This window comes from Ctenopharyngodon idella, chromosome 7 (genome assembly GCF_019924925.1).
Source record: "Ctenopharyngodon idella isolate HZGC_01 chromosome 7, HZGC01, whole genome shotgun sequence".
Taxonomy (NCBI): Eukaryota; Metazoa; Chordata; class Actinopteri; order Cypriniformes; family Xenocyprididae; genus Ctenopharyngodon; species Ctenopharyngodon idella.
This window is the reverse complement of record NC_067226.1, coordinates 1,543,092-1,558,655: the sequence shown is the minus strand read 5'-3', so window position 1 is coordinate 1,558,655 and position 15,564 is coordinate 1,543,092. Positions and strand designations below refer to the sequence as shown.

General features: G+C 41.0%; 1 protein-coding gene across 2 annotated transcripts; it reads left to right on the top strand.

The window, feature by feature from the left end:
* Positions 1 to 7,121: 7,121 nt before the first annotated feature.
* Positions 7,122 to 13,480, top strand: gpr185b (G protein-coupled receptor 185 b). 2 transcript variants are annotated; one of them, XM_051900757.1, is made up of 3 exons: positions 7,135 to 7,309; positions 7,391 to 7,746; positions 8,580 to 13,480. In XM_051900757.1, the coding sequence occupies exon 3, from the start codon at positions 8,582 to 8,584 to the stop codon at positions 9,578 to 9,580; it is 999 nt and encodes a 332-aa protein (XP_051756717.1). In that variant the 5' UTR covers positions 7,135 to 7,309; positions 7,391 to 7,746; positions 8,580 to 8,581; the 3' UTR covers positions 9,581 to 13,480. The 2 variants fall into 2 exon arrangements, with proteins under 2 accessions (XP_051756716.1, XP_051756717.1); XM_051900756.1 differs by having other exon boundaries at positions 7,122 to 7,746.
* The last annotated feature ends 2,084 nt before the right edge of the window (positions 13,481 to 15,564 follow it).

Sequence of the window (15,564 nt, the reverse complement as noted above, 5' to 3'; positions counted from 1 at the left end):
TGGTTCAACAGTTGAGGAATATTATCTAAACATCAGTGAATCATTTAGAACCATTCCCAATGGACTCTTCAACAGAGTGAACATCAGCTTTGCCATTTCCTCAGTTATTGTAAGATAAAGATGAGGCTAAGGGTGCTAATTCCAGAGCAAAATATAGTAGTATAAAAAATATAGTAGTGGTATAGTAGGTGGAGCTGTTTTAGAGAATTAATAGTCAAGTCCTCTAGTTGTGAAATTTAAGAAGAAAACAGAACTGAAATAGAAAATGGACTTTCAAATGGGAAAACAGCAACATACACAGAAGAATGTTCCTGAAATTTTCTACTCAAAGCAAACCAAATGATGAATTAACAGAAGTCATCCCAGAATCGGTTCCAAAATATGCAGACAGCCTTGTAAATGGATAATGCAAAATTTTTGTTTTGAATTTTTTAAAAATAAATTATTTGGATACAAATTATTTGGGTATTAATAAATAATAATATTAAAAATATATTAAAATAAATAAAAAAATGTAAAAAATTGTGTACATCATATATGTTAAGTCCACCACTGCTAAATACTTTAAATACTGAAAACTAAAACCCTCCCCATTTCATTACAGATAATCCAAATAATTAATGTGCCTGATGATTGCTTATCATAATTTTGTAAAATGTATATTAAATATAGTGTTAAAAAAAAAACGCTCAGTCTACTCCATCTCCCTTAAGCCCTACTATTTTTCCTTTCTGGCTGGCCTTTGCCTCATCTGACCTGCTATCAGCTTCCGTCTTCCTTTATCATCTTCACAGATTCCGTAAATACACAATTGCCCAAACCCCTGCTGTCTCCCTCTTAGGGCTAATATGAAATGACATGCTCTCATCAGTCAAAGAGGCTGTGGGTGAAAGCTATGGAAAAGTCTATCCTGAGTGGATACTAACACTTGTTTCTGACCCCCCTTGGGAGTACTCTTCACACATGGGCACCTGCACGCAAGCCAGCCGGACCCCCACTGGGCATGAGTTAACTGCTGCAGACTAATCCCCCATCAAGTGAAGAAGAGATCTTGACAAAAGCGAGAGAGAGATCGGATGGAAAAAGAAAGAAGGAGTTTGACAAATAGCTATCTGTGCCTATAGGTATAATACTGCCATTATTAGATGGAGAAAACTGACCCAGTTAGAACCACGATACCAGCTCCAGCTTGGGGGAGATATTAATGGACACTCGCTCGCTCATTCACTCACTCACTCACTCGCTTGCTCTCTCACACTTGCTCACTCACTCACACTCTCTCGCTCGCTCACTCACTCACTCTCTTACTCACACTCGCTCGCTCGTTCACTTTCTCTCTCTCTCTCTCTCTCTCTCTCTCTCTCTCTCTCTCTCTCTCTCTCTCACACACACACACACGTTGGGTTTCCATGTTTTATAGGGACACTTTTAATAGACAGAATTTTTATACTGTACAAACTGTATATTGTATCCCCTAACCCTAAACCTTCCCCTAAACCTACCCATCACAGAAAACTTTTGGCATTTTTTTACATTTTCAAAAAACATCACTTAGTATGTTTTATAAGCGTTCTTCATAATGTTTAATCAAAATGTCATAACTAGACCTTCTAGTGAAAATGACAGACTTCTCTCTGGTAAAGTATGCACGATATTTTCAATCATTAAATCATTGCCTCCACATCTCAAAACACAGTCAACAACTGATGCATATAACCATGTCCATTCCTTGCATTTTTTTTTCTTTTTCAATAAAGGCCCATTTACACCAATAACGATAACTATAATGATAACCATAAAGATAAAGTTCTAAAAATCGAAGAATAGAAAAGAATATAGCAGAATCCACCACAACTATAACGATAATGACACAGAAAAGCGATATTGTTGGAATCACTTTCAAAACTATTTTTTCCAGCTGATGGATGATAAAAACATTGATAGCCAATCAGAATCCATCCTGCTTTAAAGAGCTTGAGCATTTAAAGTGGCAGACAACTTAACTGCAGTGCCTGTTTAGAATAAACAGAATGATATTGTCTACCTTCTGAAGAAGATGGGTGCTGCTGAAAAGCTTGACTAGAAACTTTCCAGTTTTCTTTCTACCTTTCTTGCATGTGACATTTTAGACAAATTTCACCTGTGATTACTCCATAACTCATCAATAAATCAATATGCACTACAATTAACTGCTATTCCCTCAATACACCATTACAAACCTCTAAATTGCAGCATTTTGCAGTAACTAAGCTAAATCATGACATTTCACAGTCAGATTTTTTTTAATTGAACTTTCTTCTAATCAGCCATCAGTAGTTTTGCATCACAGACTCATCCTAACTGTCAAGTCAAGTCAAGTCATCTTCATTTATATAGCGCTTTTTACAATACAGATTGTTTCAAAGCAGCTTCACAGTGATAATAGGAAAATTAATGGACAGAGATCATTTTGGTTTTACAGCATCTCTAGAAAAAAGTTATTATCGAGCTAAAGTAAGTTTCTGATTGAAAAAATCAGTTAATTATTAGACACCTTTTTAACTGAAAACAGAAGACTTTTACTGCGTTCTTGCCGTTCATTTACGTGTTTAGTCTGTATGCGCATTTGAATGTGTATGTGCACAGACGCTTAGTCTTTTTTATAAAGTGACACTGCCAAATTACTTGTCTGGCCCGCATAATACAGAATTATTAGTCGTTTCCGCGAATCCATGCAAACTGGAATCATTTTGATAATGTTTTATCTATACATAGGGAAAGTAAAGGGAAGAAGGCCTTCGCAGGGGATAGTTTAATTGACACTTCAGGGCTGCGTTGTCATCATGTCTAGGCGCAGGTATTTCATCTCATCTGGATATGGCCTGGATCTGGCAGACTACGGTAAACCTCAGAATAAACAAAGAGAGACTAATATTAGCGTAGACGCCATTATTCTTATGATGTAGCGAGTACATCAGGTGTTATGGGAAGTGTTTCCGGTTCCGGCTGACCTAATTTATGCAGCCTAACAATTTACATGATTTGAATCAGTAGATAATATGTTACGTGTATGCCAAGTTAAAGAGATGTGTTTTTAGTCTAGATTTAAACGGACAGAGTGTGTCTGCTTCCCGAACAACGCTAGGAAGACTGTTACAAAGTTTAGGTACCAAAAAAGGAAAAGGACCTACCGCCTGCGGTTGATTTTGATATTCTAGGTATTATCAACTGGCCAGAATTTTGAGAACACAATAGACGTGAAGGACTATAATGTGTTAAGAGCTCGCACAAGTAGGCTACTGGGGAGCTAAACCATTTAGTGCTTTGTAAGTAATTAGCAAGATTTTAAAATTTATACGATGTTTATTAAGGAGCCAATGCAGTGTTGACAGAACCAGGATAATATGGTCATACTTCCTGGTTCTAGAAAGAACTCTGGCTGCTGGACCAGTTTTGGATCAGCTGGAGTTTGTTTATGAGGCATGCAGGGCAACCACCCAGTAAAGCATTACAGTAATCTAGCCTTGAGGTCATAAACGCATAAACTAACTTGTGACGAGCAGGGCGGGCGAGAGCCGTGAGGGAACGACGCGAGGCCGGTGACGCGAGAGTTAACGAGCTCCACCTGTGAGGCGCACCGGCCTTGAGTCTCTCACGGAGGAGCTCCGGAACCATAAAAGGAGGAGCGACGACAGTGAAGGACAAGAGAGGACCAGGCCTGGACTTTATTTTGTTTTATTATGTTTGTGTGGCCGGCAGACGTCCGCGAGGGTCTGCCGGCATTACTTTCGTTTTGTTCTTTGTTTATTTTATTAAAGATTATTGTTTGAATGTTCGCTGGTTCCCGCCTCCTTCTTCCCACATCATACGAACTGTGTTACATTGGTGCCGAAACCCGGGAGGAAGGAGGGACATGCTGTCGGAGAGCCCTCGCTGCTGAGGGGGATCGCGGTGCTGCGGAGTTCAGGCAGCGCGGGAGTGAAGACCGCGAGAGGCTGCCCGAGGCGGTGGTACTGGAGCCTTGTGAAAAGTGGGACGGAGACCCGGATGGCGTGCTCCTGGGACAAGGTGGGGTGGCTGCCGTCCTGGAGGGAGCGGAGGAGTGCCGTCGTCTGCCGTGTGCCGGAGCCTGCTACCGTCCGCCATGAAGGGGAGGAGCAGGGGACGGCGGACTCGCTGCCGGCTGCCCTCAGCCGGAGGAGCCATCGCCGGCCGCCAGGAGGCGGTCGAGGATCGGGCCGTCCACCGAGTGTCCAGTGCCATCGCATGGCACCGCGAGGAAGAGCCTCTTGGCAGGCTGAGGACCGAGCGGCAGTGTGTCAGGGAACCGGACCAAGATTTTTTTTTTTTTTTTTTTCCTCTCTTCCCTCTCTCGTTCTGTCGCTCCCCTTGCTTCCGTCTCCTTTCTCTCGTCTCGTCTGTCCCTACCCCCAGGTGCTGCGGCCGCCGAGACAGGCCCCGGGGGGGAGTAGAGCGCAGTCTCGGGAGTACCCCCGGCCTGCGAGGGGCGATGGGGGTATGTGACGAGCAGGGCGGGCGAGAGCAGTGAGGGAACGGCGCGAGGCCGGTGACGCGAGAGTTGACGAGCTCCACCTGTGAGGCGCACCGGCCTTGAGTCTCTCACGGAGGAGCTCCGGAAGCATAAAAGGAGGAGCGACGACAGTGAAGGACGAGAGAGGACCAGGCCTGGACTTTATTTTGTTTTATTGTGTTTGTGTGGCCGGCAGACGTCCGCGAGGGTCTGCCGGCATTACTTTCGTTTTGTTCTTTGTTTATTTTATTAAAGATTATTGTTTGAATGTTCGCCGGTTCCCGCCTCCTTCTTCTCACATCATACGAACTGTGTTACATAACTGTTCCGCATTTGTCATTGAGAGCATATGTCGCAATTTAGATATATTTTAAGATGGAAGAATGCGGTTTTACAGATGCTAGAAATGTGGCTTTTTAAAATGAAAGATTGGTACCAAAGAGCACACCCAGGTTCCTAACTGATGACGAAGACTTGACAAAACATCCATCAAGTGTTAGACAGTTTTCTAGGTTATTACGTGCAGAGGTTTTAGTCCAATATTTGAATCTCTGTTTTTTCAGAATTAGGAAATTGCTATTGATCCAATTTTTTATATCAGCTATGCATTCCGTTAATTTTGTGAATTGGTAAGATTTGTCAGGGCGCGAAGAAATATAGAATTATAATGCTGATTATTGTAATCTGATGAAAATGATATTGCCATTGTTTAGAGCAGTGTTTTTCTGGGTGGCGGACCACATCAAAAGTAAAACAAAAACTGCAGATCATCTAACATCCTGAATCTGGAAACCACTAACTACCACAAAACAACTGGCTTACCACTTATGTCAGACATGTTAAAATAACTTTACTTTAACCAATCATTAACCTTACTTTTATTATTTATTATTATTTCAGTGAATCTATCTATCTATCTATCTACAATTCTTACTTATACTGACTTACACAGCATTAAATCCTAGACCATGAGTACTATTTGCTTTCAAAAATTGTAAACTTCAACAACTGTTTCATTTCTCATAGCCATCTTCCCTTTTTTACTTTGTGGTGGTGTAACTTGCTCCACCCACTCAAGAGATACACAGCAGTGTCATTAAGACAGGAAGCAGAAAGAAGCCTGAAAGAAGCAGAGTGCTGCATTAAAGAGCCGCTCTCACTGGAGACTGAAAACAGTTTGAAATTGGAGAGGGCTGCGACTGAGAAAATCACAGTAAATAAAACTTCATACTGAGAGTGTTTAAGCTGCTGCTGTCAAACAGACAGTGAATAGAAGCACACTGGCTTGCTCACAGCAGATAAATACATTTGATGAGGCAGTCACATGCACACACATACTTACACACACAATGCTACAGCATCTGCTGACGAGCGAGTTCCAGCGTTTGGAAAGCATCAGCAGGTTTTTGCGCGGTCGACATGGGTTCAGTAATAGTCTTCTCAGCTGAATGGAGGGATTGCAATGCATTTATTTAATCATCAATACAGTATCTCAGGACAACTTAAGCACTAGATTGACATGCACTTGTTTATTTAGATGGTCTAACAGAAAGTAAATTGATCTTGGCAGTAGCTGCTTACACAATACTAAGATAAACAGAGTTAAGAAACATACTAGGGAAAATCGCGATACAATAAGTTTATTTACATAAGTGGATTTTAAAGAGACAAATAAATAGGTCTGTCTATTCAGCTACCAACCATGTTATAGTGTGCATTGATTTAACTGCATTGCCAATTGACAAATGTGCATCAAAATTTGTAACAAATGTATTAAAATACTTGTAAACATTTATCAGGTAATATGTGTATATGGGTGTGATAATGCAGAAAGGTGTTGTAAATTATTGTTGTAACAGTGCATGCATACTTGTGAGAAAGGTATGAGAGAGTGATGATGTAATAGCTTACCCATAATGCTGTGCAGAGAAGATGAATGGGGGAGTGAGAGTGAAGGTGATTGGTGAGAGCTCCCATCAATGAACAGACATTGCAGGGCTGATGCTCAACCAATGTTGAGACTTATTGTAATTCTGATCACGGCTACTTATTCATAAGATTGTCTGTCAGGGAAAATGCAATGAAAAAACAGCATTCCTTCAAACAGTTCAGTGCCCTCCATTCTCACTGTGTGTCTCTATTTTCAGCACACAAACAAAAGCCACCTGCAATGTACTGTTTGTCTGTACAGTTCATTGTCCAATTGTTCTTTTGCATGTTGTGACTAACACAGGTTTTTGTGAGGTATAAGAACAACCAAGTGTCACAGCAGGTAAAACTGTCTCATGACTGTCTGTCTGCCATCATTTGCTAGCAGATGCTCAATTCAAGGAAATGCGACTTTCTAAAAATAAAGCCTTGTAAAGACATCTGTTGTTGGAGTATTTGAAAGTGTCCTCATAGTGGGAGACGCACGCGCCACTGAACACTCATACTTATCACTACAATCCGTATAAAAAACACAATGACGAAATTAGATATCTGAATCGACATGTTACATAATCATCACGATTATAAATGTATACTTTAAGAATTTTCGGGTGCCAATATGTTGCGTAATATCACGCAAAAGACACATGAAAGTCATAAGAGGAAACAAGATGTAACAACAAAGACGCGCATAGTAGACGGATTTAGTTACTTAAAACAAGTCAAGTGACAAAGGTGCTTTTTTGGCTTTGTGTTAGCAGGACAGTTTGGTGTGGTCGGTAATCTTGGAGAAAAAAAGGAGAAAGAATCGAGTTTTGCGCAAAGCGGCAGCAGCTGCCACTTGGTCCGGTACCGGGGGAATGAAACCGAGTGAGACGCGCTTGTCCCTTGTACCTTATAGTTGGATTCATGTTGTCTGAACGTGTTTTAATATTAATATTCCGTCCACAGCATCTCTGATTCACAGACTCGATCATGACTGTTGTGAGGACTCTTGACGTCAGAGGGGAGAATCATCGCTGAGGTCCAATGGGGGGAATATCAAGCGAGGCAGAGCTATCGTCCTACCAACAGTATTAGCCATGCTAACCGACGGGCACCTCGCTTTTCCACAGGACTTAATCCTCCAAAGATGACGGTTTTACTCAACTACGTGAAACAAAGGGCATTTTAGTTCTTCTTTTATGTTGTTCTCCGTCTCTTTCTGGGTCCCCCATCTCTCTCATCTCCATCTCCTCTTGTATGACAGGCACGGACAGCGCGCGAGCTCGGGGGAGAAAAAGGCATTGCAGCTTCATGGCACTGAGGTACCGTATGCTGATGCGCACTTGTGCTTTCTTTTGTAAGAACATGCCTTAGTTAAACGTGTCATTGACTTGCAATGATTGGTTTTCAACGGGCAGTAGTGTATTTGAAACAAATTGCCGGCGGGTTGACCTCTCCGAGTCCTTTGCAGTCTTTTCTTGTTCAGTTTATAAATATATAGCCAGGTCGGTGAGGTGGAAATTTATGAATGAATGAGTTAAAATGTGTCTGCGTCTATGGCGTCAGGCAAAAGCGCATCATTGTGGATTCTGGTAGCATATACACGATGCCTTCATAAGAGACCCGTGTACTGAGGTGGCGCGTCTTATTTTTAGACAATTACTAAAAATAGAAACAAAGTGAAGTGCGTGCGTTTTGTCGGGACTGGTGCTTGATTAATAGCCTTTTTATCGATGAAATGCACATGCAGCAGTAAACTGAGCGAAATATTGCATATTTACAGCTCGTCCGGATGCAATTTGCTACATTGTTTTAGTGGTTCAAAATGTGCTAATTGTGTCTCGTAAGTGCTCAGCGACTGTTTAATTTCTAATTAACCACAAACCAACACTTTGCGAGCTATAATTATAAAATCTTAGCTTAAATTTTAGCTAATGACAAAATTTGTAAAAACATATCCTACTTAGCCTAGTAATTTTATTCTTGACTGCCCTAAGAATAAGAGACTGTGTCATCAGGTCCAGAGGCTTCAGGCATATTTCTTTTGACAGATATCCTATTCCCACTGCCTTTCCACTGACATACACATTCTCTCTTATCTTCACTACCGCACCCCTCTCTCTCTCTTTCACCCCCTCCCTCCCCCCACCATCAGCTATGATTCACTCTCTTGCAGCAGCAATGAGCAACCAACTTCAAAACACCTCTTCCCTCTCCACGGCGGGCACGTGGAATCTCCTGGATGTGCGGAACTCATCACCGGTGCGGACAGCAGAGCTGAGGCCGCTTCCCGTTAGCCCATGGGACATTGCACTGTGTGTGACAGGCACGCTCATCTCCTGCGAGAATGCAATCGTGATTGCCATCCTGTTCTACACGCCCACCTTGAGAGCTCCCATGTTCATTCTGATAGGGAGCCTCGCGTTTGCGGACCTGCTCGCAGGACTCGGCCTCATTCTCAACTTCGTTTTCATCTATATGCTGAACACAGAGTTTGCAACTCTGATCTCTGTCGGCTTGCTGATCGCCGCCTTCTCCGCATCAGTGCTCAACATCCTGGCCATCACAGTGGATCGCTACTTGTCCCTGTACAATGCTCTGACCTACCACACAGAGCGCACGGTCACATTCACCTATGTTGTGGTGGTTCTCATTTGGCTGGTGTGCATCACCCTGGGCCTACTGCCAGTGCTCGGCTGGAACTGCCTCAGAGATGAGGCCAGCTGCAGTATCTGCCGGCCGGTCACCAAGAACAATGCCGTGGTGCTCGCTGTGACGTTCTTGCTGGTGTTTGCCCTCATGATGCAGCTTTACCTACAGATCTGTAAGATTGCCTTCCGCCACGCACAGCAAATCGCTGTTCAGCACCAGTTTATGGCCATTTCCACCACAAAAGGTGTGTCCACGCTCTCCGTCATCCTCTGCACCTTTGCCGCATGTTGGATGCCCTTCGCCATGTATTCGATTGTGGCAGACTCCAGCTACCCAATGATCTACACGTATGCAACAGTGCTGCCGGCGACATGCAACTCGGTCATAAACCCAATCATATACGCTTACAGAAATCCGGACATCCAGAAATCCCTGTGGCTAGCCTGCTGCGGATGCGTGCCGTCCAACTTCTCCTTGCGGCCAAGGACATCGAGCGATGTATAGGTCGGGCTACCTATGAGTTATGTCTATCTCACATAATTGGTTTGTACCGTGTCAGTGTTAATGATATGATGTTTTCCCTTGATGGGATCCCAGTCAATTGTTGTGGGTTGTGCAGTAGCTGTTGCGATCCAAGATGTCAACCTGCAAATGTATAATTAGATGTCTTTAATGCATAGTACACCTCTATGCACAAAATATCAAATCCTATCAGACATGAAACAGTTCAAATTGAACATGATCTGAATAATCTAGATATGTCATACAGGCCCAGTGACAAAAATCAATATACTATATATCTAAAAAACACCATTAACAGTGAAATGATTACAAAATCAACCCAATTTGTGTGAAGAAAGCTGTAAATTGTGGACAGCTTACATGTACACGTTCATGCTATATAGAGTGCTTTCAGCACCATGGACAGCGGCAGGTACAATGAGGCTATTCCCTTGCAAACCTGCCTCTAACACTTATATCTGTGTTTACTTAAAAATGTATGAATGACAAAAAGAAAACACAGTCCCGCGAGTGAAAATTATACAGCTTCTGGCATCTGTCGCTTTACAGCCAGTAAATCACTTTTTTTAGTTCATCTCACTAGCTGAAATTATGATGCAAGAAAAAAAAATGACCTCTTTTCATTTAAGCGCAATTTATTTGTTACTACAAGTCTTTTGCAGTGAAACTTCATATCATAAATTTAAGATTCCCTGGGAAAAGCCTATTTGTTTAGACATGCTGAATTGTTTTTTTTATTGTCTAATGTCCCTAATGACTTCAAAATTTTGGTTTCACTAAAACCAAAATTTTGTTTTTAGTGCATAACGGCGAGTTAATGAAGGTTTAAGCTCAAAATGAGGTGTCAGCCACAATGCTTTAAATTTGACACTCTTGACTCTTTCAAAGCAATTTTGCAAAAGACCCAACTGGGACAGGAACACTTAAATGAGACAAATGCTTTGGGTCTGTACAGCAAAATGATCCTGGTGATTATCAGATATAATTGAGTGTGTAGACTGTAAAATTAGCCCGTCAGATCAGAGATCAGTGTTAGGGGCAGGCTTGTGTGTAAACAGATCTACATGTAGGCCTATTTAATGATCATATAATTAGGCCAAAATGGGACAGAAGGGACTTAAGTTAAGATTCAGCCAAAAAGACCTTGAAGTGGCATGTGAGATTTAAAAAACACATTACTGAATCTGCCAAATTGGATATATATTATGCTGTACAACCAAAAGACACACAAGAAACTCAAAAACCAAAACCGAGGAACATTATGACTCTTAAAATGGCGCAAATGAAACATCACTAACAGCTAAACACTCTCAGAAAAAAAGGTATGGCTCTGTCACTGGGGCAGTACCCTAAGGTACAAAAGTGAAAAAGTACTTCTTTGTACCTTCTTTCCCCCTAAATGGTACATATTAGTACCTTAAAGGTACAGTATTAGTACTTTAAAAGTACATATTAGTACCTTTTCACTTTTGTACCTTAGGGTACTGCCCCTGTGACAAACTCTGTACCTTTTTTTCTGTAAGTGAAGGATTAGTTGTAATATTTTATATGCATAGATATTTGTGGAGCTTGAAATATGACCATAACAAAGCCTTGTGTTTTCAAGGGGGGGGGAGGGGGGGAGGGCTGTTCTTTGACAACCCCTCATTTGCAGCAAAGAATCTTAACTTAGGCCTTACCTTTTCTCTTCTGCAATAATGAATCAGCTTGTACCGTTCATTGATAGAGCTACAATCACAATGAGGCCATCAACAGAGCTAATTTTACTTCCTGACTTGAACATGATTAAAAGAGAATAGGTTAGTGAGACCAGGGTGTTTCAGCTCTTTAAATCAAATGTACTGTTTTCTAGGATGCGCTTTTGCATTGTAGTACAAGTATTCAAAGTTGGCCTTGAGAGCCCATCCAGATGCCCTCTGACTAACCTCAATACTCTTAGTGACCTGTACGAAATCTGATGGACTTTTATGTGGAGTTATTTCACAGTCTGGACACTGTGGAACAATTCTTCTTTGTGCGATTGTGTGATACGCCTGATTGTTTGTTTGTCTGTGTTTGAGAGCGAGAGGACCATTTGTTTATATACCACTCACTTATGTCAGGAGTGGGGTTCAGTGACCTGTCACACTGTGCCCACCTATAAAAAATAACCCACCCCACATAATACACGAAACCTAGCAAATATCAATGTTTTTCAGCAAATCTCTATCGTTATGTAATGTATCTCCACTACAATGTACTCAATGGGATGCCATAGATTCAGTTTGTTCAGGGGTGCAGCGGTTATTTTTCTTATGCAATGCTGTATGAAAACGTATATTTTTATACACATCAGGGCATGAGTTTTATGATGTCGTTTTGGTGTGTGAGTATATGTACGTGTGTTCAGTAACTGTGTTCTTATCGATGTTTTCCTAGAAAAAGCAAAAACAGAAAAAACTAAACAAAAAACAAACAAATGAAACAAAAAAAAGTGTGTTGGCAAGGCAGAAAGTGCCATAATTTCACATACTAGTGTCTTACTGAGTTCATGCATTAATCATATCAGTAAAAACAAGGATTTGATTTGTAACATCACCTGACTGTGTTGACAGTACCATTCAGCTTCAAACCTGCAATGGTTGAAGTACAGCTTTGTGCCCAGATTATAGGCAGCTTGACTACTGAAGACAGACAAGACATAGTTTGTTTAGTAGCGGATAGTTTTAACAGTAGGGTCTAAAAGCTAAAAAATAGACCCAGAGAACCAGATGGTGCACACGTTCAGTGCCAAGGGAACGGCTGCATTCCACCCTCTCTCTTGAATACTGGAGCCCAGTACAGCTACTGGCAATACAGTCCTCTCTTTAGTGTTCTGTTGGACTGGGACAGCCCTTTTGTGTGCCAGACTACAGACAGATGGTCCACCCCCAGCCTCATGCTCAAAAGTGACCTATCCAATTACTAACACCACAGATATCATCACAGAATTTAAGTATGCCAGACAGCCAGTCATCTAGAATTTCACATATCTTCAGTCAGTAGTGGATAAAATATAAGACGACTGCATTCCTCTAGAGCTACAGCACAGGCGATGGGGGCTTATTTTCAGAGTTACACTGAGAGAAAGAAGAACAGTCTAGAGTGAGACTAGCATACCTTAGTCCTTTGTCATGACGTCACTGCTGGCGTACATAAATGGAGAGAGGTCGTCTGAATGACGGCACCTAACCGCATGGAAGCTCTATTACCACTAAATCTAGCCCTGCTAAAAATAACCTTGAGGAGCATGAAATGTTACATTTATCTAGGGTACGTGAAATCCGTTTTCTGGGCCATTAAGCTGAGCTCTGTGTTTCCCATCAACAACTACATTAGAGTAAGAAGGCGCCTTCCTAAAATAAGGAAGGGGAGAGAGACAGTAATCCTTTAGAAGAGCCTCTGGGTTATGTAACCACTGCACCCAAATGTAGCTTATTCTACAAAAATCCAAATCTCTTGTTACTGATGAAGTCTCACTATGATCCACAATCACTTTTGTAGTCATTTATAGAGCTAAAGGAAAGGTCTTGTGTAGGTAAACTGTCAGCACAATTATGTGGCCCTTATTAGCAAGCGGTCAGAGATGTGGAAGGGTGCTCTGATACTGTGATGTAATTGTTGTTGATCATTTTCTTGCTTTGTTTGTTTCTATTTGTGTTGTGAACTGAAATCTGACAAATACGATGCACTTTATGAAAGGAACATGCTACACATTGCAATGTAAGTGTGGAATGTAATCCTTCCTAAAAATGATTTATTTTTTATTACTGTAAATATGACAATATCAAGACAAATAGAGAGTGGGTGAGAAAAAAACAACATGAGGAGAATACTTTGTCAAATAAAATTCAGCAAACTCGATCACGGTCTATAGTTGTTTGGTGTCTTTATCATCTGTGTGTGTTTGAGGAGGAAGGACAGACTCATCGGTACGGTTCATTGTTTGAAGGCGGCTCAGCTTTAAAAGGATTGCGTATGAATTATTGAGCCGTTTCGGTTTACGTAACCGTGCTGTCAGGATCACGGTAAGTGTGGGATCTGAACACCAGAGATCTTGCCGAGCCCACGATGAGAGGTGATGGGCAATTTGCGCCTTTTTGAAGCGCCTGCTGTAGAAAGTGTATTAGACCTACAATTTCAGCAGAATTTAGTTACTACTTCACTGCTATAAAACCAAAATGGATTAATAGGGTAAACCTCAAACAGTTTAAGATGTCAGAATCTCTATAAAATATTTTTTTTAATTTTATATATATATATATATATATATATATATATATATATAAACTGAGCATAAAAAATAAATAAAAATGATTTTATAGACATTCTGAAATCTTAAACAATCACTTTATACACTGAACAGATTTAATTTAGTCTTTTATTCACATATAAAAAATTTTCAACGCACACATCGGTTATAGTACAGTAAATGGAAGGTCAAGCATGTTCGCGTGACGTGCAAGAACCAATGAGGTTCAATTCTCATGTGTTACACAGCACATTTGAGCTTCCAGAAGAGGTTTGTTCTCGCGCGTCAAGCTGTTTCCGATGAGCTTCTGTTTATGTTTGCTGATTAATGTTTATACGTGAATAAAAGCCTAAATTAAATCTGTTTGTCATATAAAGTGATTGTGTCTCTTTAGAAAATTTGAACTAAACCACTCAATTCATATGGATTAGTTTTACGATCTCTTTATAAACTTTTTGAAGCGTGAAAGTGGTAGTTGCATAGCTGTCAATGGAGGGACAGAAATCTCTCAGATTTCATTAAAAATCTTATGGGTTTGGAACAACATAAGGGTGAGTAAATGATAACAGAATTTTCATTTTTAGGTGAGCTATCCCTTTAAATAGGCTACATATAGGCCTAATAGTTAGAATTACACTTTTCTGCCCTGCGTGCTGTCACATGCCGCCATGATTCACCCTCAAAAGATTATTTTGTCAAAAAAACATCTAAGATAGGATAGGACTGGACAGCATCAAATAAATTTAATTTAATGCGATTTGGGTGGCACTAAATGAACTGTTAAAAAAACACCAAAAGAGTGTGATGTCCATTTGAATGGAGACTGAAACTGAAACTGAACTGAACATGATAAAACACAAAACAAACGCGTGCCGAGGTAAAAACTCGCTTCCCTCAGCAGCAGTGTTAACTTTTGCTTATCACACATAGGCCTACACGCACACAAGAGGGAGAAAAAAAGGTTGGTGGGCACTGGTTAATGGAGTTCGTCTGTATATTAGACAAAGAAAATACTGAAATTGATGTAGGCTACCGAAACGATGAACATACCCTCGACTGAATGGTAGACTAATAAGTGAGATATTGCGCATCCTACTGGTAATTTGAATGAATGACAACTAATGAATGCGGGCAAGATAGTAAGGTTTACCCATACCCACATAACCTGCCTACTCATTCACTCACAAGCTCACGAACACGCACACGGTGAAAAGCAGGGATGAGTCATGGGCGCCCGCTCCCACGCATGCGGACAGAAACTGAGAGGTGACAGTATCACCGCCTCAACAGCACTGAGTCACACTACAGCACAACTGAGACAGTCACCACGAGAACTGCTCCAAGACACAAACAGAACGTCACATAATATATCCTTTTTTTTATACAGTTATTACACTTGCAAATAACTTTAAAAAAGACACTAAAGACAGAAAGTTACACCAAAGCCACCAAACAAACCATCTCAACAACACTCGTGCATCCGGCGTAGACTAGCTCATCTGTTACTGTTTTGTCCAATAATTGTCTCTGAATCGTAGTGATTTTTTATTGTCTCGTTCTTTATTAGACATGCACACAAACAATTTAAACAGGAAAGAAGACCTACTAAACCATTTTGTGACAATAACTCACTAGTAGCCATTTCTTACCGTGACCAAGAGTGGACACTAAGTTTTGTCGTGGCACGACATATTAA

Coding starts and splice junctions, on each gene's coding strand:
- gpr185b (XM_051900756.1), top strand. CDS start 8,582: ATGATTCACTCTCTTGCAGCAGCAATGAGCAACCAACTTCAAAACACC.